The sequence below is a fragment of the Trichomycterus rosablanca genome, chromosome 15 (assembly GCF_030014385.1).
Source record: "Trichomycterus rosablanca isolate fTriRos1 chromosome 15, fTriRos1.hap1, whole genome shotgun sequence".
In the NCBI taxonomy this organism is placed as follows: Eukaryota; Metazoa; Chordata; class Actinopteri; order Siluriformes; family Trichomycteridae; genus Trichomycterus; species Trichomycterus rosablanca.
The window spans coordinates 21,793,445-21,814,281 of record NC_086002.1 but is presented as its reverse complement, the minus strand read 5'-3'; the positions used below and the strand labels follow the sequence as shown (position 1 = coordinate 21,814,281).

The 20,837-nt window shown below is 40.1% G+C and overlaps 5 protein-coding genes and 1 long non-coding RNA gene across 6 annotated transcripts; 5 read left to right on the top strand and 1 right to left on the bottom strand.

The window, feature by feature from the left end:
- Positions 1-403: 403 nt before the first annotated feature.
- On the top strand, positions 404-1,062 carry LOC134328846 (histone H1-like). Its single transcript, XM_063010077.1, has one exon. The coding sequence runs from the start codon at positions 445-447 to the stop codon at positions 1,060-1,062; it is 618 nt and encodes a 205-aa protein (XP_062866147.1). The 5' UTR covers positions 404-444.
- A 601-nt stretch (positions 1,063-1,663) lies between these two features.
- On the top strand, positions 1,664-3,153 carry LOC134328901 (histone H2A-like). The gene is made up of 2 exons (XM_063010138.1): positions 1,664-2,046; positions 2,946-3,153. Exons 1-2 carry the CDS (start codon positions 1,664-1,666, stop codon positions 3,136-3,138), a joined length of 576 nt encoding a protein of 191 aa, XP_062866208.1. The 3' UTR covers positions 3,139-3,153.
- A 367-nt stretch (positions 3,154-3,520) lies between these two features.
- Positions 3,521-5,880, top strand: LOC134328378 (histone H4-like). The gene is made up of 2 exons (XM_063009482.1): positions 3,521-3,526; positions 5,581-5,880. Exons 1-2 carry the CDS (start codon positions 3,521-3,523, stop codon positions 5,878-5,880), a joined length of 306 nt encoding a protein of 101 aa, XP_062865552.1.
- Positions 5,881-6,199: 319 nt separating this feature from the next.
- LOC134329132 (uncharacterized) lies at positions 6,200-8,066 on the top strand. Its single transcript, XR_010014788.1, has 4 exons — positions 6,200-6,439; positions 6,521-6,617; positions 6,697-6,771; positions 7,504-8,066. It is a non-coding gene; the product is annotated as an uncharacterized LOC134329132 (long non-coding RNA).
- Positions 8,067-8,431: 365 nt separating this feature from the next.
- On the top strand, positions 8,432-8,853 carry LOC134329021 (histone H2B). Its single transcript, XM_063010264.1, has one exon. The coding sequence runs from the start codon at positions 8,432-8,434 to the stop codon at positions 8,804-8,806; it is 375 nt and encodes a 124-aa protein (XP_062866334.1). The 3' UTR covers positions 8,807-8,853.
- Positions 8,854-17,205: 8,352 nt separating this feature from the next.
- LOC134328377 (histone H2B-like) lies at positions 17,206-17,580 on the bottom strand. The gene has a single exon (XM_063009479.1). It carries the CDS (start codon positions 17,578-17,580, stop codon positions 17,206-17,208), a length of 375 nt encoding a protein of 124 aa, XP_062865549.1.
- Positions 17,581-20,837: the final 3,257 nt, after the last annotated feature.

The window sequence follows — 20,837 nt, the reverse complement described above, 5'->3', positions numbered from 1 at the left end:
GGTTTGTACTTTTCAGCCTGTGTCTACAAGAAGATCGGGTTTCCTCAGCATATTTTTACGTGTAATAAGATGTGAAATGTGCGCTGCGTCGCTTTACGAATCAGGAGCGGTGTGCTGTTTTAGCAGAACACAAGGAAACAGAGCATCGTTAGGTTCCCTTTGCGGGCTTTTACATGAACGAGAGAACTTATGTTCGGCCGACGTGCACTTTATTACCTCGTATTTTATATCAGGACTTGTATTTTAATCACTATTTGCCATGAGAAAACACAAGTGCGCATGTGTCACGGAAGCACACAGACGCTGCGCTGGCCGAGTTGAGTCTACACAGTTCTCATGTGTGCTATAAAGCCCCGCCCCCTCTCGTAAGAGGGAGGAGTCTCTGTACAACAGAGCACAGCGCTTCACTCGCTCTTTCTTAGCGCCGTTTTAGCTCCAACAACGATGGTAGAAGAAGCTCCAGCACCGGCCAGCTCGGCCCCCGCCAAGGCTCCTAAAAAGAAGACCGCGGCCAAACCCAAGAAAGCGGGTCCCAGCGTCGGCGAGCTGATCGTCAAAGCTGTTTCCGCTTCCAAGGAGAGGAGCGGCGTGTCCCTGGCCGCCCTGAAGAAAGCTCTGTCTGCAGGTGGATACGACGTGGAGAAGAACAACTCCCGCGTCAAACTCGCCGTCAAAAGCCTGGTGACCAAGGGCATCCTGGTGCAGACCAAGGGCACCGGCGCCTCAGGCTCTTTCAAGCTCAACAAGAAGCAGACCGAGGCGAAGAAGCCCGCGGCCAAAAAAGCTGCCGCTCCTAAAGTGAAAAAGGCCGCAAAGAAACCCGCCGCTGCAAAGAAGCCCAAGAAGGTAACAGCCAAGAAGCCCGCCGCTAAGAAGTCCCCCAAGAAGGTCAAGAAACCCGCTGCTGCCGCTAAGAAAGCCACCAAGAGCCCTAAGAAGGCTAAGAAGCCGGCGACCCCCAAGAAGGCAGCCAAGAGTCCTAAAAAAGCCAAGGCAGCCAAACCTAAGACCGCTAAGCCCAAAGCGGCCAAGGCCAAAAAAGCTGCACCCAAGAAGAAGTAAACATGTTCCTGTTTTATTAACTTCGTTTTCTTAAAACGGCTCTTTTAAGAGCCACCTATATCTTCCCATAAAGAATCGCGTTTCCTAAACACATACATACATATAAGCATGCATGCGATCATACAACTATTCATACATGCATCCATATTTTCTGGAGAGTGTAATAAGCAAGGAGTTAAAAACACTAAGTATAACTGGTCCCGTTTTATGTGTAATAATTTTGTTACACATCCCCATAAAACTGTCCGTATAAATGTGTGTATGTATGTGCACTCACGTATATGAGCACCTTACATAATGTAATTGTTAGTGTAAATGTTATTGTAACATAATATAAAGTAATTGATGCTTAAGAGAAGCTTTTCTGTATCATACATTACACGGGCGGGAGAACGGAGGAGAAGAGAGGGGAGGAGGGGGGGGGCAGTATGTGAGGGGGCGTGTATGTGTTTCCCTGAGACATGACGGCGCGTTTAGGATTGGCTCAGCTGTGCCTTCGCTCTAAGCCAATAGGAGAGAGCCAGTTTGCCTATATCATACCGTTTCCAGCTCTCTTCTAGTTTACTTCAGTTTTGTTCGACGAACGCATCTGATTATCAAAATGAGTGGCCGAGGGAAAACCGGTGGTAAGACTAGAGCTAAGGCCAAGACTCGTTCATCCCGTGCCGGACTTCAGTTCCCCGTGGGCCGTGTTCACAGACTGCTACGTAAGGGTAATTACGCCCACCGTGTGGGAGCTGGTGCTCCTGTCTACTTGGCTGCTGTGCTGGAGTATCTGACCGCTGAGATCCTCGAGTTGGCTGGTAACGCCGCCAGAGATAACAAGAAGTCTCGTATCATCCCTCGTCATCTGCAGTTGGCCGTGCGTAACGACGAAGAGTTGAACAGACTGCTTGGAGGTGTAACCATCGCTCAGGGCGGTGTGCTGCCTAACATCCAGGCTGTTCTGTTACCCAAGAAGACCGAGAAAGCAGCCAAGGCCAAGTAAAGTCGCTCTCGTGTTCTAACCAAAAGGCTCTTTTAAGAGCCACCCATTTCCACAGAAAAAGTGCAATTCCCCAGATAATGTGTAAACAAATGTAATATCGTTTCATAGACTCACACGGCATAAACCACATGATTTATTACATGGTAAAATTAACAAATCGATATGTATGACTTATTTTTTCCCCATTTATCTATCTTTACATATATCACTATATATGTATACATTAGCCAAGTTATAGATCACTTGCAGTAGCAAAACCAACAATATAGACGATTAAAAGTGGTGAAACAAACGTGTTTGTGTAATGCACATGGAACAAAAATAAGAATAATGCTAATAATAATAAGGAAAATGAACGAAATAATCAATAATATATTTTTTTAAAAGTTATATACTTTAAATGCGATTGTAAGCTGTGTTCTAAAAGCACAAAGAAACCAAGAAAAGTATTATAAATCCCGCCAACAGCATAGAGGAAATACTGTTTTTTTTAAACGATGCAGTGGCAGAACGCCGACCAATCAGCGACATTTGACGTAAGCACGATCGTCCAATGAGAAAAGAGCGTAATCAAGACGCCCAATGAGCGCGGAGCGGCTCTAATGCTTAAATAGAGCGTGTTGGGCGGGCTAACATATTCTGTCCTACAGTTGGTGAAGTGTAGAGTTCCAGACGCGATGGCAAGAACCAAGCAGACCGCTCGTAAATCCACCGGTGGTAAAGCGCCGAGGAAGCAGCTCGCCACTAAGGCTGCCCGCAAGAGCGCCCCGGCTACTGGCGGTGTGAAGAAACCTCACCGTTACAGGCCAGGTACCGTGGCTCTGCGTGAAATCCGCCGTTATCAGAAGTCCACTGAGTTGCTCATCCGCAAGCTGCCCTTCCAGCGCCTGGTTAGAGAGATCGCTCAGGACTTTAAGACCGATCTGCGCTTCCAGAGTTCTGCCGTCATGGCTCTGCAGGAGGCCAGTGAGGCTTACCTGGTCGGCCTGTTCGAGGACACCAACCTGTGCGCCATCCATGCCAAGAGGGTGACCATCATGCCTAAGGACATCCAGCTGGCCCGCCGTATTCGCGGAGAGCGTGCTTAAACGAACCCACTCCATCCAGTTATCCACAAAGGCTCTTTTAAGAGCCACTTACATGCTTCCACTGAAATGGGCATTTTTCATAACATAATTTTTTTATCATTCCATTGTTTGTGCATGTTCCGAGTTATAATTTAGTTATATTTTTCAGTTATAAATATTAGGAAAAACTGGTTGTTTTTGTGTGTAGAGATGTACTTTACATGTTCTTACAACAATTATAAACAAGGTTACATAAGTACAGCTGATTAAACATTGGCAGATGGTGTCTTATAACACATGATTAATAATGTTTATAGTGGTGTATGTTTATGGGGTTCCATAAAGCATTGAGTTAGTAAGAGTAATATAGTCGTTATGAGTAGTAGAGTAACAGAACAAAAACATGACGGTAAAGAAGAGTGAGCGGTAAATTGCAGTAGTGGTTAAAATATTACGCTACTAATGCAAAAAAAAAGAAGATTAATAATCAATAATTATTATTCAGAATAATATATCAATAATAAAATACTATTCTAGGTACTCAACACAGGGTAATTAGGAACACACACTAAAATATTAAGTAAAAATAATCATAATTACTCATAATGATTTTATTTCTATTATAGTTGTTGTAATAATAGTATTATTGGTGATGGTAGTAGTAGTAACTGTAATTATAATGTTATGGAGAACCAATAGACGGTTAGTGGAGCGTTTCATCCATCTTCCAACAAAATGTGAAAACACGAACTAAATGTGTGTGTTTATGTGTGTGTTTTCTTTTATGTATGTATATTTTTATGTAATATAAAAAATTGTTAGGAGGATTTAGTGGCGTTGGTGTTGCACGGTGTACACAGTCTGTATTTTACACAGAGATGGTATAAACTGATTGTAGTGTAATCTACAGTATGGCTGTACATTGGTAGAATGTAAACACGCTGGATGAAGGCATAAGGAATGAGCAGAATATTGAATGTTAACCATAAGACTGGTTATTGTAATAATGGTAATAAAACAACCGTATTCACAATGATGCCTTTTCTAATTTGGTAATTCATGTGTTTGAGCCGCCACTGTGTGTGTGTAACTTTATCCCGCAGCACCGACTCCCATTTCTGACGGGTTTTTGTCTCCGTTTGCAGGTTCTCAGGCTGGCACTCATTGTTCTCGCTACCTGATCTGAAGGCATGAGGACCCAGGTGTGGTTCATCAGCTCCAGGTGCGCCTTGTGTTCCTAGGCAGCACAGATTATATCTGTTGAGCTCAATTTAAGCCCAAACTAATATAACCCCAATATGTTTCTAACCCTAATATAACCCCAAAATATTTCTAAACCATACTAATATAACCCCATGTTTCTAACCGTAACTATGATAACCCTCACATGTATCTAACCCAAATTAGGTCATTTAATTTACTTTCATGAAAACAGGTGGGCATAAAAAGTGTACGTTTTCATATTAACAATACACAAAATCTTATTTCTATAACTTTTGGAACTTAATGACTTCATTTGCTGTTTTTCAGTCCTTTGAAGCAGTCAAGACCAGCTTTGTGATATCCAAAAAGTACATAAAGCGCTATAAAAAGACCTTGTTGCTTTTATATTGAGCTAGCAAAGCTTCACACCTGAATGTTGTACATTGTTCACGTTCTTGTATTTCACGGTGTTTAGTACCGTAATGGGGATTTAAATTGTAAACTTTAAACGGCTTTACTTCTGACTTCAGTAAATAAATAGTCTTGTTAAGAAATTGCAGTTTCTATCTATTGCACTTACAGTTCTGTTCGCGAACACATTACGGTGAAGATGGATAAACTCGCACACACCTAAATCATAAACTCAGAGGGAAATAAAAAACCCCAGAACACCAACCCCATAAAAAAAGAAAATTAATTAATTAATTAATTTGAGTTCACATATACGGACACATTTCTAAAACAACACATGGCTCCTACACTTACACAAGAGATCTCACTTATTAACATGCATTTTTTTTTTTTTTATAATTCTTTTTAAAACTCAGAAATGGCTTTAACACAGCTAACACTGAAACATAAAATGTCTTCTTTCACTTATTGGGATTGTATTGATACACAGCTTTGACCACTTTCACTTTAACCAAGATGTGTCTGACTTTGAAATATGTTTATGAAACGTTATGCTTTAGCAGAATATGACTTATAACGTCCCATTTCTCACAATACAGTGAAATATACAAACACATTTTTAACACAGATGTCACTTATAAAGACTTGCATCAGTATTGTTCGGCACAGACAAATCCAAACACTGCTTTACACATTTTTTATGTTTTTATGTGTTTAATGTATTCATTGTTTATGTATTTATTTAGTTATTCACTCATTTATGACCCTAACACCCAAAACATCTATGGCTCTAGCAGTCCAGGTGACACATATTCAGGGCCAGCTGTAGCCTAGTGGTTAAGGTACTAGGCCAGTGACCAAAGGGTCATTGGAAAAGGAGGCGCTAAGCGTCACCGCAAAGTTCTCCGTGATAACATCCAGGGTATTACTAAACCCGCCATCCGCCGTTTGGCTCGCCGTGGCGGTGTGAAGCGTATTTCCGGCTTGATCTACGAGGAGACCCGCGGTGTGCTCAAGGTTTTCCTTGAGAACGTCATCCGTGATGCCGTCACCTACACCGAGCACGCCAAGAGAAAGACCGTCACCGCAATGGACGTGGTGTACGCTCTGAAACGCCAGGGACGCACCCTGTACGGATTCGGGGGTTAAACGTTCAGACCTCCACGCTAACACAACGGCTCTTTTAAGAGCCACCCATATTTTCTACAAAAGAGGAAGTCTTTCTGCTTTATTAATAATATTGTTATTAGTAGTAGTACGTTCACAGATGCGTACATTTGCAAATCACTTGTTTAGCCCCAAAAGCTTGAAAGCATCATTATAAGTAAAAATAACACATTCACTGATGCATTTTTTTTTAGTTCACTTGTGTAGCCCTAAAAGCTTTGAATTATCATTAGTAATTTTACGTTTACTATCAGATCTCTCGTTTAGCCGTCATACGGCGTGTTTGCATATGTGGTGGTGCTCCGGTACCTTTAAGTGTGCTGCAGCCGTGTCGCATCGTTGGTTACGTCATTACGCTGGCTCGTTGTTCGGCGTTAGCGATAGTCTTTAAATTCACGGTGCGGACACGACCAGTGGAGCAAGCTCGGGCTGTTTCACGCAGTTCCGCCTGGCCATCAGGATTGGTTTTGCTGTTATTGCTCGTTCGCGAGCGATCCTTTTGTGGAGGCAACGGTTGGTATTTTCACGTTTCTCTCTGGAGGTACGTTAATTTGCTTCTTTTTGGCGTTGAAATGCAAGCTAGCTGCCATTTGCTAATGCTAGCTTCTTGCATTGTTCTCAGGGAATTTCGTTCGGTGGCCTGCGTTCTGAAGTGGCTCCTTTGGGCTCTATCTGTGTTTTGCAGTGGTTTATTCAGTTCGCTTTCTCCCCGCGTTCTGGTATGTGGTTGCCCGGCAACGTATTTGTTTAGCATGGTTTTGGATTGCTTCGCGGCTAATGTTTCCCCCTTTCACGTAGGATCCATACTCGTGACTTTTGTCTCCGAGACCAGCTGGGTATTCGGGTTTGGTGTACATTAATATTGGACTTTAGGTAAGTAGTGCCACTGTTAATATTGCTGCTACTATGAGTAAGAGTAACTATTAATGGGCTCAGCTAATGTGGAAATATTCGTTTCCTTGCAGGCTTCCAGGTGCTCTCATCTTTCCTCTATTGGATTTATAACCAGCTTTGCATCGTCGGGCTCCACTCCGGCTGTTGTTCTGCTTTCATTGTGCTTTTATTATAGTATATTTCCACGCTGTTGCTTGTTTTGGATTGTGGCGGCATCCCACTGGGAGGGGCCGTGTGCCGCCATTTCAAACAGCAGCGTGTGTGGGTTAACTTTAATTAGTGTATGTGTGAGGGTGTGTGGGGTGGTAAGTGGGTATTAACCACTCGTTATCGAGTATGTTGTTTTTGTGATTTGGTTTATTTTATTTTTTTTGTTTGATGATTGATTTATTTAGTTATTTTCTGGGTTATGATTTCTTTGGTTGATTTTCTTTTTGATTTCTATATACATTCTGTGGGGCAGTGGTTGGGTTTTCAGGGCCTGTGTGGGCCTCACCTTTGTTCCTCACGACTTGCTGGGTTGGTACTGGTGCCTTGCTGTGCCCTCTTGGGGATGTGATATTTGCTTGGGGTGTATAGCTTACCGTGTGTGTGTGCTGTCACTGTTTTGTAAATTGCTCTACTGCTGGTCCCGTGGGCTCAGCTATTCCCGGCGGGTACTGTATAGTGTTAATCATATTTTCTGTTTTCTTTTCTCTTTCTCTTTGGCAGGATTGGGGACGATCAGTAGTGGGGGCCAACCCAGTGGTGGTGGGTATCCAGAGTTCACCTTTATGGTAGTGTAGCGTCACTTGGGTGTACAGTGCAGTGTAGATCACGTGTGGTCCTTTCAACCCACTCCGTAAGTACGGTCCTCCTGCTGGTAAGCCCTCTCTTGCCTTTCTTCTTTTATTATTTTGATTTTCTAGTATTGGTGTTTGTTCTGTATGTTTGGTATGTTGACGTGTTATTCTGGTGGGCTTACCTCTAACCATACCCGCAGTAGTGTGTAAATAAGTGAGTATATGTGTGTGTGTTTGGGTGTAACCATTTTAACAAAAGATTTAAGAATATATTGTGAATACGCTTGAAAGTAAATAAATATGTATACGATTAGAAATAGAACCCTGTCTCTGTCTTGATTGCACGGACTTGTTTGCTATTGGGCGGGTATCTTGTGAACTTTGGAAACCGTGATCAATTTGGGGCGTTTGTAATTATAAACTCTTTTCCCCTCGGGGGCCTATACCCCCCGGGGGTGGCGTTGTCGAAAGTACCTTCCGGGTTTCCGCCATCTATCACACATACTACCAATGTACAGCCTACTGTAGATTACACTACAATCATTAACACGATCTTTATCTATCTATCTAATCTAACAAACATTTAATAAAATATTGCTATTTAATCTTTTATATTCGGTTTTGAAACATGTATCGACCTCAGATTAAGCGGGAACAGACAACAAAGAACAGATTCTAGTGAATGGGGCAGAAGGGGGCGTGGAACTGTATGTTCTCTGTCCAATAGAAACCCAGGACCTTGGACCAATCAGAGTTACGTGTTTCATCTTGTCTTACTCAGCATGCAGGGTTAATAAAGCGGGCGTGTAGAGCGTCTATATTCACTAGCAGTTTGCTCTAGAGGAAACAGCAGCATCATGCCCGAACCAGCGAAGTCCGCGCCCAAAAAGGGCTCCAAGAAAACCGTCACCAAGACCGCCGGCAAAGGAGGCAAGAAGCGCAGAAAGTCCAGGAAGGAGAGCTACGCTATCTACGTGTACAAGGTCATGAAACAGGTCCACCCTGATACCGGGATCTCCTCCAAGGCTATGGGCATCATGAACTCCTTCGTCAACGACATTTTCGAGCGTATCGCTGGTGAGTCCTCTCGTCTGGCTCACTACAACAAGCGCTCCACCATTACCTCCAGGGAGATCCAGACCGCCGTGCGCCTGCTGCTTCCCGGTGAGCTGGCCAAGCACGCCGTGTCCGAGGGTACCAAGGCCGTCACCAAGTACACCAGCTCCAAGTAAAGCGCCTTAGTCGCTCTGGCAAACCAACGGTTCTTTTAAGAGCCACACATCTTATCAAGATAAGAGAATTTTCCTCTTTTTAAATATTAGATCTGAACATGTCATACACATTATCTAGGTAGCCTCACATGATTTTTTTATTTTTTTATTTACTTATTAATATATTACTAGTTTTGGGCACTGCTGTTTTTCACGAATTGTCCACGACTGTCACTATGTGGTGAGTTTAGTAGATTACACAATAAAATGTCACTGTACTCTTTAAGATATTATAATACACTCAGAGCCGTAGAGAGAGAGATGCTACACTCCTTGATCTCGCCAAACAAACCCGGTGCTGTTAAAATAAAAAAAAACGATAACTAACTGTAACTGTATTAGGCGTTTACAAAACTAACGAGAACGTACTAATATTATAAATAGAATAGCCTTCGTTTTCGTGTTCATCATTTTATTTATGAGCATTGTGAACTGATGAAATCGATGTTTTCCACTCGAGCACCGTACGGTACCTCATGCGGTCTTTCCCAATCCGCTCCCTCCTCACTAACACTCCACTACAGAGGGACCCTCCACGTGAACGCGCAAACGGAGGCGGAGTGGAGAGGGGGAGTGAGTAGGGAGCGGATTGAGATTGGGGGGATTGGGCTCCCTGACGGCACTTCATGTTTACATTCCGTTTCTGCTCTCCACGCTAGCCTGCAAAATGACCACAGCAAAAGTTAAGTTGATGTTCTCAGATTGAGCTCCCTTATGTGTGTTTCATGAATTAGTTTATATTATTATTAGGGCTGTCGTTAATCGCGGTAATTAACGCGATTAAAGCGTTAACATTTTTAATCGCGATTAAAAAAAAATAATCGAGATAATTTTTTTAATCAAACTATTTTAATTGAGCTGTTTGTGTCACGTAAATTTGCGTCTCTGTGGTAATTTTTGTTTCTTAAAAGTGCATGAAGCAGAACTCTGATGAACAGAACTTCTGATAGCTTCCCTACACATTCGCTCCCTGCGCACCTATAGTACACTTAACATTCTTAAAGGACCAGACACTAGATGTGTAATTCACATTACATGACAGGTGAGAGGAAACATTTTTAAGGAAAAATAGTTCTTGTGTGAATTACAAGGGCAGGAAAAACTACGGCAGATACAGAAGGTGCACCGGGGCCCATGGCAGGGGGGCCTCCACGACATTAACCACTCACCTCACTACCATTGGCTGCACTCGCCAGGTCCTTATTATTATATTACAATATTTTTGATAAGTAAAATTAAAATAACTAAAACTGTGCAGTAAAAATACCAGAGGCAGGAATTTGGACTTGAAGTGTAACTTCTGAGTGACTTTTAATTTATTCTGACCAGCTGTCAGCAGATGCAATTTGTTGAGGGGGCCCAACATTTCTTTTTTGCACTGGGGCCCTTGAGCTCCTAGTTACACCACTGGTGTTGCATCTAGATATGGTTCATATTATGAGCGCCTGTTTTCAGTGGCAGGGTTATGGACAGGTAAATATCCTCACTTTTACCAGTTCATGTGAACAGACTCATTTTAAATAACTGACTGAAAGATGGTAACTGTCAACAACTACATTTCAGCAGCAGTATTATACACATTTTGCACTTACGGCTGATATCTTGTGGACTGTTACAGTTTTTGTGGACAGTTGGTTGTTCAACAGTATTTGAAAAACATTTTTAAATGGTATCTTTTGTTGAGTTTTTATTACATAATACTTACTCTGACCTTTTTGAATCCTGCACCTGAAGAATGACCCAAAGTATAAAAAAACTAAAACAAATACTAGAACTAATAAAAACTAAACTAAAACTAAGCATTAAAAAAATAATAAAAATTCAAAAGAACTAGCAAACCCACTATAAAAACGTATTAAAACTAACTAAATTAGAGAGAAAAAAGTCACAATGAAATAAAACTAAACTATAATGAAAAATCCAAAACTATTATAACCTTGATTCCTACATGTAATACATTAGTGAATTCATTGTGAATATGCACAAGTTCATTTTGTCTAATGTTAGTGGTGGAGAAGGTACAGAATGTAGTCGAGTTAAAGTCCATGTAGTTGAGATAAAGTAGAGATATCCACGGTAGAATATTACTCCAGTAAAAGTAGTAAAAAAACAAAAAACATTACAACGGTTCTCTACGGGAGAGTCGCCACTCTGTTCTCTCTACCGCTCTGGATACACTTAAAATATCGTCCCGTTATTATTGTTAGGATTGAAGTTTTGTTTAAGCTGAGAGTGTAATGGTCAACTATTATCATTAAACAGCATTAAGTGGCTCCATTTATATGCATTCTGACACATATATATATATATATGGATTTATATATACCTTGATGTAAATTTGTTTTCTAAAATGTTAATTTGTTTTGCACTTCTTGGCCACTGTAGTTTTTCCTCAGTAAATTGGTCCACAATCGATTTGATGTTTTTTTTTTTTTGTAACTAAAGTTAATTTTAATAATTTTGCCGTTATAAACATGTTAAAAAAAGAAATTCAACAGGGCTTCTATGCAACCCTAAACCTTATTACAATGTACTATAATCGCCGTTTTTGTCAAATATTTTAGTATTGTACAATTAGGTGGGACAAATAGCCATTAGAGACATGACAATGTAGCCCAAAAAATAACCCATACTAGGATATAAGACAGAGTGGGAGAATAGAGCAGTGTATGATCAAAAGTCATAAGTCAAATCAGTAAATTTGTAGTGAAATTGAAATAAAACAAACAAATAGCTTTAAAAACCTTTCAGTGCTTGTGAAAGTAGCATTAGAGACACGTTAGGATAAAAAAATACATCTAAAACACCTGCAGCGGTGTAGGACGAGGTGTAGGGTGAAGGTAAAATTGTGTTTAGGAATGTGTAATATATAAATGGACAACGCTTGTGTTTGTTGCTAGCTTTTGCAGGTGTGTGTGTGAGTGAGAGAGTAAAAAATGTAAGTAAAATAGATGGATATGTCTCACCTGGACTGCTAGAGCCATTAATGTTTTGTTAAAGTGGGTGTTAGTCATGAATGAGTGATTAACTAAATAAACAATGAATACATTAAGTAAATAAATAAAAATTGAGTTAATAAGTTTTCAGATTCTTCGGTGCTGAACAATACTGACTTATAAAGTCTTTATAAGTGACATCTGTGTTAAAAATGTGTTTGTATATTTCACTGTATTGTGAGAAATGGGACGTTATAAGTCATATTCTGCTAAAGCATAACGTTTCATAAACATATTTCAAAGTCAGACACATCTTGGTTAAAGTGAAAGTGGTCTTAGCTGTGTATCAATAAAATCCAAATAAGTGAAATAAGACATTGTATGTGTCGGTGTTAGCTGTGTTAAAGCCATTTCTAAGGTAAACATTAAAAAGTGCAACTTTATAAAAGAGATTTATCAGATAAATAACTAAAATAGACTTGAATCTGTTTTGTGAGTGTTAGAAAGATCAGTAGAATGTGGATGTTGGAGCCATGTGTTGTTTTAGAAATGTGTCAGTATATGTGAACTTAAAACTGACACGGGGATGTTCTGTAGATCTTACAGCACAAATATGTAGGAATAACTTAAATGAATGTTAGTTTATTAAAATATTCTTCTTATTATCATCATTATTATTCTAAATTGTTTTGTTTATTTTTTTCTTTCATTTCTGCTACATGACCGTTAAGCACCCTGGACTCGACCTAGTCCTGCTTGGTAGCTGTGTTTTACTTCGCACTAAACAGAGTAACAGAACAAAAACATGCCAGTAAAGAAGAGGGAGCAGTAAATTGCAGCTTGCAAAAAAAGAGGAATAATAATCAGTAATTATTATCCAGAATAATGTATCAATATCAATAATAAAACACTATTCTAGGTACTCAACACAGGGTACTTACAGGCATCTTAGGACAGACATATTGTAAAATATTAACTGTAAATAATCATAATTACTCATAATAATCAATTAGTTTTTAATATTATAGTTGTTGTCGTAATAATAGTATTATTGGTGATGGTAGTGGTAGTAGTAACTTATAATATAACTAGTTACTTATAATGTTATGGAAAACCAATAGACAATTAGTGGAGCGTGGCTGTAGCTGTTACGTTCATACATTTAAATTTTCAGCATTTAGCAGACGCTTTTATCCAAAGCGACTTACAGTACTGTGACAGTATACAATCTAAGCAATCGAGGGTTAAGGGCCTTGGGGCTTGAACCGGCAACCTTCTGATTACTGGTCCAGTACCTTAACCGCTAGGCTACAACTGCCCTACACATGCCATACAACTGCCATACAACTGTATATGTGTTCTTTTATGTATGTGTATGTGTGTGTGTGTGTGTACATACATTTTACTCAAACACACACAGATACTACTAAGAAACAAAAGTGCTGTAAGAACCGGTGACAAACATACACAATACACAACACAGAATTGCAGGACTGCAGTCTGAGTCCGACACTGTTTAATATCTACATAAATGATTTAGTGTGCAGCCCCCGGACTCACTCTGCAGGACGGGGAAGTAAAATTTCTACTCTATGCAGCTGCACCTAGACCTGTTGGAGCAGTACAGCCAGAACTGGGCCCTAGCAGTAAATCTGAAGAAAACAAAAATGATTGTGTTCCAAAAACAATCCTAGATGTCAGGAACACATGGCACCAGTTTACCATGGTCAGCACTGCCCTGGAGCACACAATGCAGTACACTTACCTTGGTCTCATCATTACATTTACATTTTCAGCATTTAGCAGATGCGTTTATCCAAAGCTGAGCAATTGAACAGCCTTGCTCAAGGGCCCAACAGCAGCAACCTGGCAGTGGTGGGGCTTGAACCAGCAACCTTCTGATTACTAGTCCAGTACCCTAACCACTAGGCCACGGCTGTACTCATTACTGCATCAGGGAGTTTCAGCATGGCAGTGAATGTGTATGGGGTCCACTGAAATTTCACAGTTCTGTTAAATGGGACAAACATCCAACAGAAACCCTGCATGCTGATTTCTGTAGAATGATTTTATAAGTCCTAAGGAAAACACCGACCATTTGGCAATATTGTTTCCTACTGTCATGCTTATAGAGCTACTCAAATCTGAATCTACATACTACACAAACAACAGTGGTCAGAAACTAAGCATCATGTTAGGAGAGGAGAAGGAGAGCAGCACTGTAGCAGCACAGTATGTATCTACCTGCAACAGTCTGAGAGACACGGACTGATACACCCGAACAGAGGAACAGTCTGAATTAACCCACAAAGAGAAAGTGTTACATATATACATGTTTCATTTTATTACTTTTTATTGTTTTAATTTATATTTTCTTTTTTTCCCCTTTGAATAAAGTAGAAAGAGATAAAACATTGTTATTGTTATGGTTTTATATATATATATATATAGTTATATATACATATACATATACAGGGGTTGGAAAATGAAACTGAAACACCTGGTTTTAGACCACAATAATTTATTAGTATGGTGTAGGGCCTCCTTTTGCGGCCAATACAGCGTCAATTCGTCTTGGAAATGACATATACAAGTCCTGCACAGTGGTCAGAAGGATTTTAAGCCATTCTTCTTGCAGAATAGTGGCCAGGTCACTACGTGATGCTGGTAGAGGAAAACGTTTCCTGACTCGCTTCTCCAAAACACCCCAAAGTGGCTCAATAATATTTAGATCTGGTGACTGTGCAGGCCATGAGAGATGTTCAACTTTACTTTCATGTTCATCAAACCAATCTTTCACCAGTCTTGCTGTGTGTATTGGTGCATTGTCATCCTGATACACGGCACCGCCTTCTGGATACAATGTTTGAACCATTGGATGCACATGGTCCTCCAGAATGGTTCGGTAGTCCTTGGCAGTGACGCGCCCATCTAGCACAAGTATTGGGCCAAGGGAATGCCATGAAATGGCAGCCCAAACCATTACTGATCCACCCCCATGCTTCACATGTGTTATCTCACCACTGCTCTTTTCACTCTACACCAATGACTGCATCTCCAGTGACCCATCTGTGAAATTCTTGAAGTTTGCAGATGATACTACAATCATTGGTCTGATTTGCGATGGAGATGAATCTGCTTACCGGCGAGAGGTCGACCAGCTGGTGCACTGGTGCAGTCAGAACAACCTGGAGCTTAACACGCTCAAGACTGTAGAGATGACAGTGGACTTCAGAAAACACTCACCAGCACGGCTCCCACTCACAATTTTAGGCAGTCCTGTTTCAACTGTGGAGTCCTTCAAGTTTTTGGGCACTATTATTTCCCAGGACCTGAAGTGGGAGTATAACATCAACTCCACCATCAAGAAAACCCAACAGAGAATGTTCTTTCTGCGGAAAATGCGAAAGCTGGGACTGCCACAGGAGCTGCTAAGACAATTCTACACTACGGCCATCGAATCAGTTCTGTGCACTTCCATCACAGTCTGGTTTGGTGCAGCCACAACACAACAAAGGAACAGACTGCAGCGACAGGTGAAGTCAGCTGAAAAAATCATTGGTGCTCCTCTCCCCTCTCTCCAGGACTTGTATACTTCAAGAACCAAGAAACGGGCAGAGAAAATTATCACTGACTCCTCACACCCTGGACACAACCCCTTACCTCCGGCAGGCGCTATAGATCCATCCACATTAAAACCACCAGATTTAAAAGCAGTTTCTTCCCACAGGCGATCTCCCTACTAAATAAATAAATGACTGATAATACATAACACGTAAGCGTAAAAATATTCATCTGCTGCCAAATTGACTACACTGTAGTACTCATCCTACATGTTGTGCACTTTACTGTTTTGTAAATATGTCAGATGCTGCTAAATTACATATCTGTATATTGTGTGTATATAATCTTATAGTTTGGATAATTTTGTGCTTAATGTATACGTTGCTTGTACACTGTATCGTACCATTACTAGAGAGATACCATCAGCCGGAAACAAATTCCTTGTGTGTATCCACATACCTGGCCAATAAATCTGATTCTGAACATGACATGAGGTAATATTTGTGATGGTCATCCTGATGACCTGTATGAATCTCATGAATAACTGATGACACTTGTACCTTAATTACTAAAATAATTAATATATTGCTCCTGCATTAAGGCATACATTAGCAGTGGTGGACAGTAACTAAGTAAATGTAACTAGTTGGGTGAGTTTTTACGTTAACGCCACCACATTTGGTAGTCAAATGTCTTACTTTTTTCTCCACTACATTCTGAACAATCTTCTTTTTGGTTTATGTGTGAATAAAAACGTAACATTGTCAAAATAAAGGAAGCGTGAAGCGATCACACCAATCAGTGTTTTGTTCTTATGATAATTTTAATAAACATTAGTGTCAGATTAATAATTGACACGAGTCTTTTCACCCAAAATGAGTTGATTCATCAAGAGTCTTTTTACAGAAATGATAATGAAACATTAGAGCCATAATAAATCATGCTACTTTTACCTTCGTACATTTGTACATTTGAAGGTAAATACTTTGGTACTTTTACTCAAGTGGAGGTAAAGAGTATTTTTTTTTTATTCATTCATGTATTACATGTAGGAATCAATAATTAATCACTCGTGAAATAAGAGATGAATTAATACTATTTCCTGTACCTGCACTATAATGTTTCTGGTACGGTAGTGTGTTTATGAATCTGTTCATTCAGTGCAGGTAAACCTTATGAATCCAGCCACATGGTTTAGTGTTTAACCAAAAGTATTACTATGAATCCTCAGGAAAGTGAAGGGAGATTAGTTTATGCAAAAAAAAAAACTCCTATGCAAAAAAAAACCTCTTTAATCTCTGTACTGTATATTGTCTCTACTACTTAATGTCATTGCATTATGTATTGTTCGCTAATATAATGTACTGTGTGTTAACAAGAACGACCTATTAAAAAGTCTTTATAAACATCAATCTTCAGGCAGTTGAAAATACCCAGAAATTGTACACATTTTTATAATTTACCGTTTAATGTCATTCACTGCTGCCGGTCCCACATGAGAACATGACAGCGCGGATCTATCTGGAACTATTGAAGGGGCACATGAACCACGTGACCGCCTGGCGGCGAGATCAAGGAGTGTCGCAACTCTCTCTACAGCTCCGAGTGCGTCACACTATCTTAGTACAGTGAGATTTTATTCTGCAAGTTATCCTAAACTCACCACATAGTGGCAGTCAGGGCCCAACAATAGTACTATATATAAATAAAAGGTAAGATATTACAAACATGTGAGGCTACCTAGATAAAGTGGGTATAACATATTCAGACATAATACTTAAAAAGAAGAAAATTCTCTTAACTTGATAAGATGTGTGGCTCTTAAAAGAGCCGTTGGTTTGCCAGAGCGACTAAGGCGCTTTACTTGGAGCTGGTGTACTTGGTGACGGCCTTGGTACCCTCGGACACGGCGTGCTTGGCCAGCTCACCGGGAAGCAGCAGGCGCACGGCGGTCTGGATCTCCCTGGAGGTAATGGTGGAGCGCTTGTTGTAGTGAGCCAGACGAGAGGACTCACCAGCGATACGCTCGAAAATGTCGTTGACGAAGGAGTTCATGATGCCCATAGCCTTGGAGGAGATCCCGGTATCAGGGTGGACCTGTTTCATGACCTTGTACACGTAGATAGCGTAGCTCTCCTTCCTGGCCTTTCTGCGCTTCTTGCCTCCTTTACCGGCGGTCTTGGGGACGGTTTTCTTGGAGCCCTTCTTGGGCGCGGCTTTCGCTGGTTCGGGCATGATGCTGCTGTTTCCTCTAGAGCAAACTGCAAGTGAATATAGACGCTCTACACACCCGCTTTATTAACCCTGCATGCTGAGTAAGCCAAGTTGGAACACGTAACTCTGATTGGTCCAAAGTCCTGGGTTTCTATTGGACAGACAACATACCGTTCCACGCCCCCTTCTGCCCCATTCACTAGAATCTGTTCTTTGTTGTCTGTTCCCGCTTAATCTGAGGTCGATACATGTTTTAAAACCGAATATAAAATAATCCATAGCAATATTTTATTAAATTTTATGATATATATATATATACATATGTATGTATTTTACACAAAGATCGTGTTAATGATTGTAGTGTAATCTACAGTATGGCTGTACATTGGTAGTATGCAAACACGCCGTATGAAGGCTAAACGAGAGATCTGATAGTAAACGTAATACTAAAACTACTAATGATAATTCCAAGCTTTTAGGGCTACATAAATTAATTGATAAAAAAAATGCATCAGTGAATGTGTTATTTTTACTTATAATGATGCTTTCAAGCTTTTGGGGCTAAACGAGTGATTTGCACATCTACGCATCAGTGAACGTACTACTACTAATAATAACAATATTAATAATAAAGCAGGAGGACTTTCTCTTTTGTAGAAAATATGAGTTAGTTGTGTTAGCGTGGAGGTCTGAACGTTTAACCCCCGAATCCGTACAGGGTGTGTCCCTGGCGTTTCAGAGCAGGACGAGCGTTTACAGCGAACATGTTATTTCTCTCTACCGGACCTAGTTGAAGACAATGAGGCGGAGTTAAGCAGTGACCGCAGATGCTCGGAGTAGGCCTCATGTAAAGCGCGTACAATACGAAAAGACGGTGTGGGAGAATACAGCAGTGTATGATCAAAAAATCATATTAGTTCAAATCAGTACAGTTGTAGTGAATATTGAATTTGAAACAAACAAGTAGCTTTAGAAACCTTTCAGTGCTTGTGAAAGTAACATTAGAGACACGTTATGATAAAAACAAAGAACTAAAACACCTGCAGCAGTGTAGGAGGAGGTGTAGGGTAAATAAAACATGAGGGTAAAATTGTGTTGAAATGTGTAATATATAAATGGACAACGCCAGTGTTTTTTTCTAGTTTTTGCAGATGTGTCACTGGCCTAGTACCTTAACCACTAGGCTACAGCTGGCCCTGGATATGTGTCACCTGGACTGCTATAGATGTTTTGTTAAAGTGGGTGTTAGTGGGTGTGATTGAATAACTAAATAAATACATAAACAATGAATACATTAAACAAATAAATACATAAATAATGTGTAAAGCAGTGTTTGGATTTGTCTGTGCTGAACAATACTGATTAAAGTCTTTATAAGTGACATCTGTGTTAAAAATGTGTTTGTATATTTCACTGTATTGTGAGAAATGGGAAGTTATAAGTCATATTCTGCTAAAGCATAACGTTTCATAAACATATTTCAAAGTCAGAAACATCTCGATTAAAGTGAAAGTGGTGAAAGCTGTGTATCAATAAAAGCGAAAAATAAGTGAAAGAAGATATTTTATGTTTCAGTGTTAGCTGTGTTAAAGCCATTTCTGAGCTTTAAAAGAATTATAAAAAAAAAATAGACTTGAATCTGTTGTGTAAGTGTAGGAGCCATGTGTTGTTTTAGAAATTTGTCAGTGTATGTGAACTCAAATTAAGTAATTAATTTCTTTTCTTTTCTTTTTTATGGGGGGGAGGAGGGGGGGTATTTCCCTCTCAGTTTATGATTTAGGTGTGTGCGAGTGTATCCATCTTCACCGTAATGTGTTCGCAAACAGAACTGTAAGTGCAATAGATAGAAACTGCAATTTCTTAACAAAGACTTTTTATTTACTGAAGTCAGAAGTAAAACCGATTAAGATTTACAATTTAAATCCCCATTACGGTACTAAACACCGTGAAATACAAGAACGTGAACAATGTACAACATTCAGGTGTGAAGCTTTACTAGCTCAAATACAAAAGCAACAAGGTCTTTTTATAGCGCTTTATGTACTTTTTGGACATCACAAAGCTGCTCTTGACTGCTTCAAAGGACTGAAAAACAGCAAATGAAGTCATTAAGTTCCAAAAGTTATAGAAATAAGATTTTGTGTATTGTTAATGTGAAAACCTACACTTTTTATGCTCACCTGTTTTCGTGAAAGTAAATTAAATAGTGAAATGGTGTTGATGTTTTTACTCTGCCTCCTTCTAATTTCATTGACTGATAGTAAAAAAAGGATTATTTTAGGGTTAGAACTAGCTTGGGGTTATCCTAATTTGGGTTAGATACATGTTGGGGTTATTATAGTTACGGTTAGACTCATGGGGTTATATTAGTTTGAGTTAGAAACATTTTGGGGTTATCATAGTTTGGGTTAGATACATGTTGGAATTTTCCTAATTAGGGTTAAAAACATGTTAGGATTATCAAAGTTTAGGTTAGAAATAACTTGAGGTTATTGTAGTTTAGGTTAGAAAAAACTTGGGGTTATCGAAGTTTGGGTTTGAAGGAGGTTGGGCTTAAATTGGACTCAACAGATATCATCTGTGCTGCCTAGGAACACAAGACGCACCTGGAGCTGATGAACCACACCTGGGTCCTCATGCCTTCAGATCAGGTAGCGAGAACAATGAGTGCCAGCCTGAGTGTGAGTGCCAGCCGGAGAACCTGCAAACGGAGACAAAAACCCGTCAGAAATGGGAGTCGCCGCTGCGGGACTCAGAGGGCAAAGGTTAAAGTTACACACACATACACACGCTTCTCCCAAGACTTGGAACTAAATCTGTCGGAATTTGGACCCATTCTGTCAAAAGAGCATTTGTATGGCTTCAAGCTGATGTTGGTCAGGAGAGCCTCAATCCATATTACCAAAAACTTTAATTCCTCAGCGGTGCAGTGGAGCTTTGGTCAGGCCTCTGTGCAGGACACTGGAGTTTCTTGAAGCCGAGCTTCTCTTTATGTTTGTGGATTTTGCTTTGTGCACAGAGGTATAGTCCTGCTGGAACAGGAAGTGGCCTTCCCCTTTAATCTAATTCAGTCATGGTCTTTATCTCACTCACTTATGACACTTGTTAACACTTGTTAGCTATGGTGGCGGCTGAAACACATGAATTACCAAATTAGAAAAGGCATCATTGTGAATACGGTTGTTTTATTACCATTATTACAATAACCAGTCTTATGGTAAACATTCAATATTCTGCTCATTCCTTATGCCTTCATCCAGCGTGTTTACATTCTACCA

Excerpts from the sequence above, each read along its gene's own strand:
- LOC134328377 (XM_063009479.1), bottom strand. The coding sequence starts at position 17,580 with ATGCCCGAACCAGCGAAAGCCGCGCCCAAGAAGGGCTCCAAGAAAACC.
- LOC134329021 (XM_063010264.1), top strand. The coding sequence starts at position 8,432 with ATGCCCGAACCAGCGAAGTCCGCGCCCAAAAAGGGCTCCAAGAAAACC.
- LOC134328901 (XM_063010138.1), top strand. The coding sequence starts at position 1,664 with ATGAGTGGCCGAGGGAAAACCGGTGGTAAGACTAGAGCTAAGGCCAAG. Across the intron at positions 2,047-2,945 it reads GAGAAAGCAGCCAAGGCCAA|AGAGATCGCTCAGGACTTTA; the intron begins GTAAAGTCGCTC and ends GCGCCTGGTTAG.
- LOC134328846 (XM_063010077.1), top strand. The coding sequence starts at position 445 with ATGGTAGAAGAAGCTCCAGCACCGGCCAGCTCGGCCCCCGCCAAGGCT.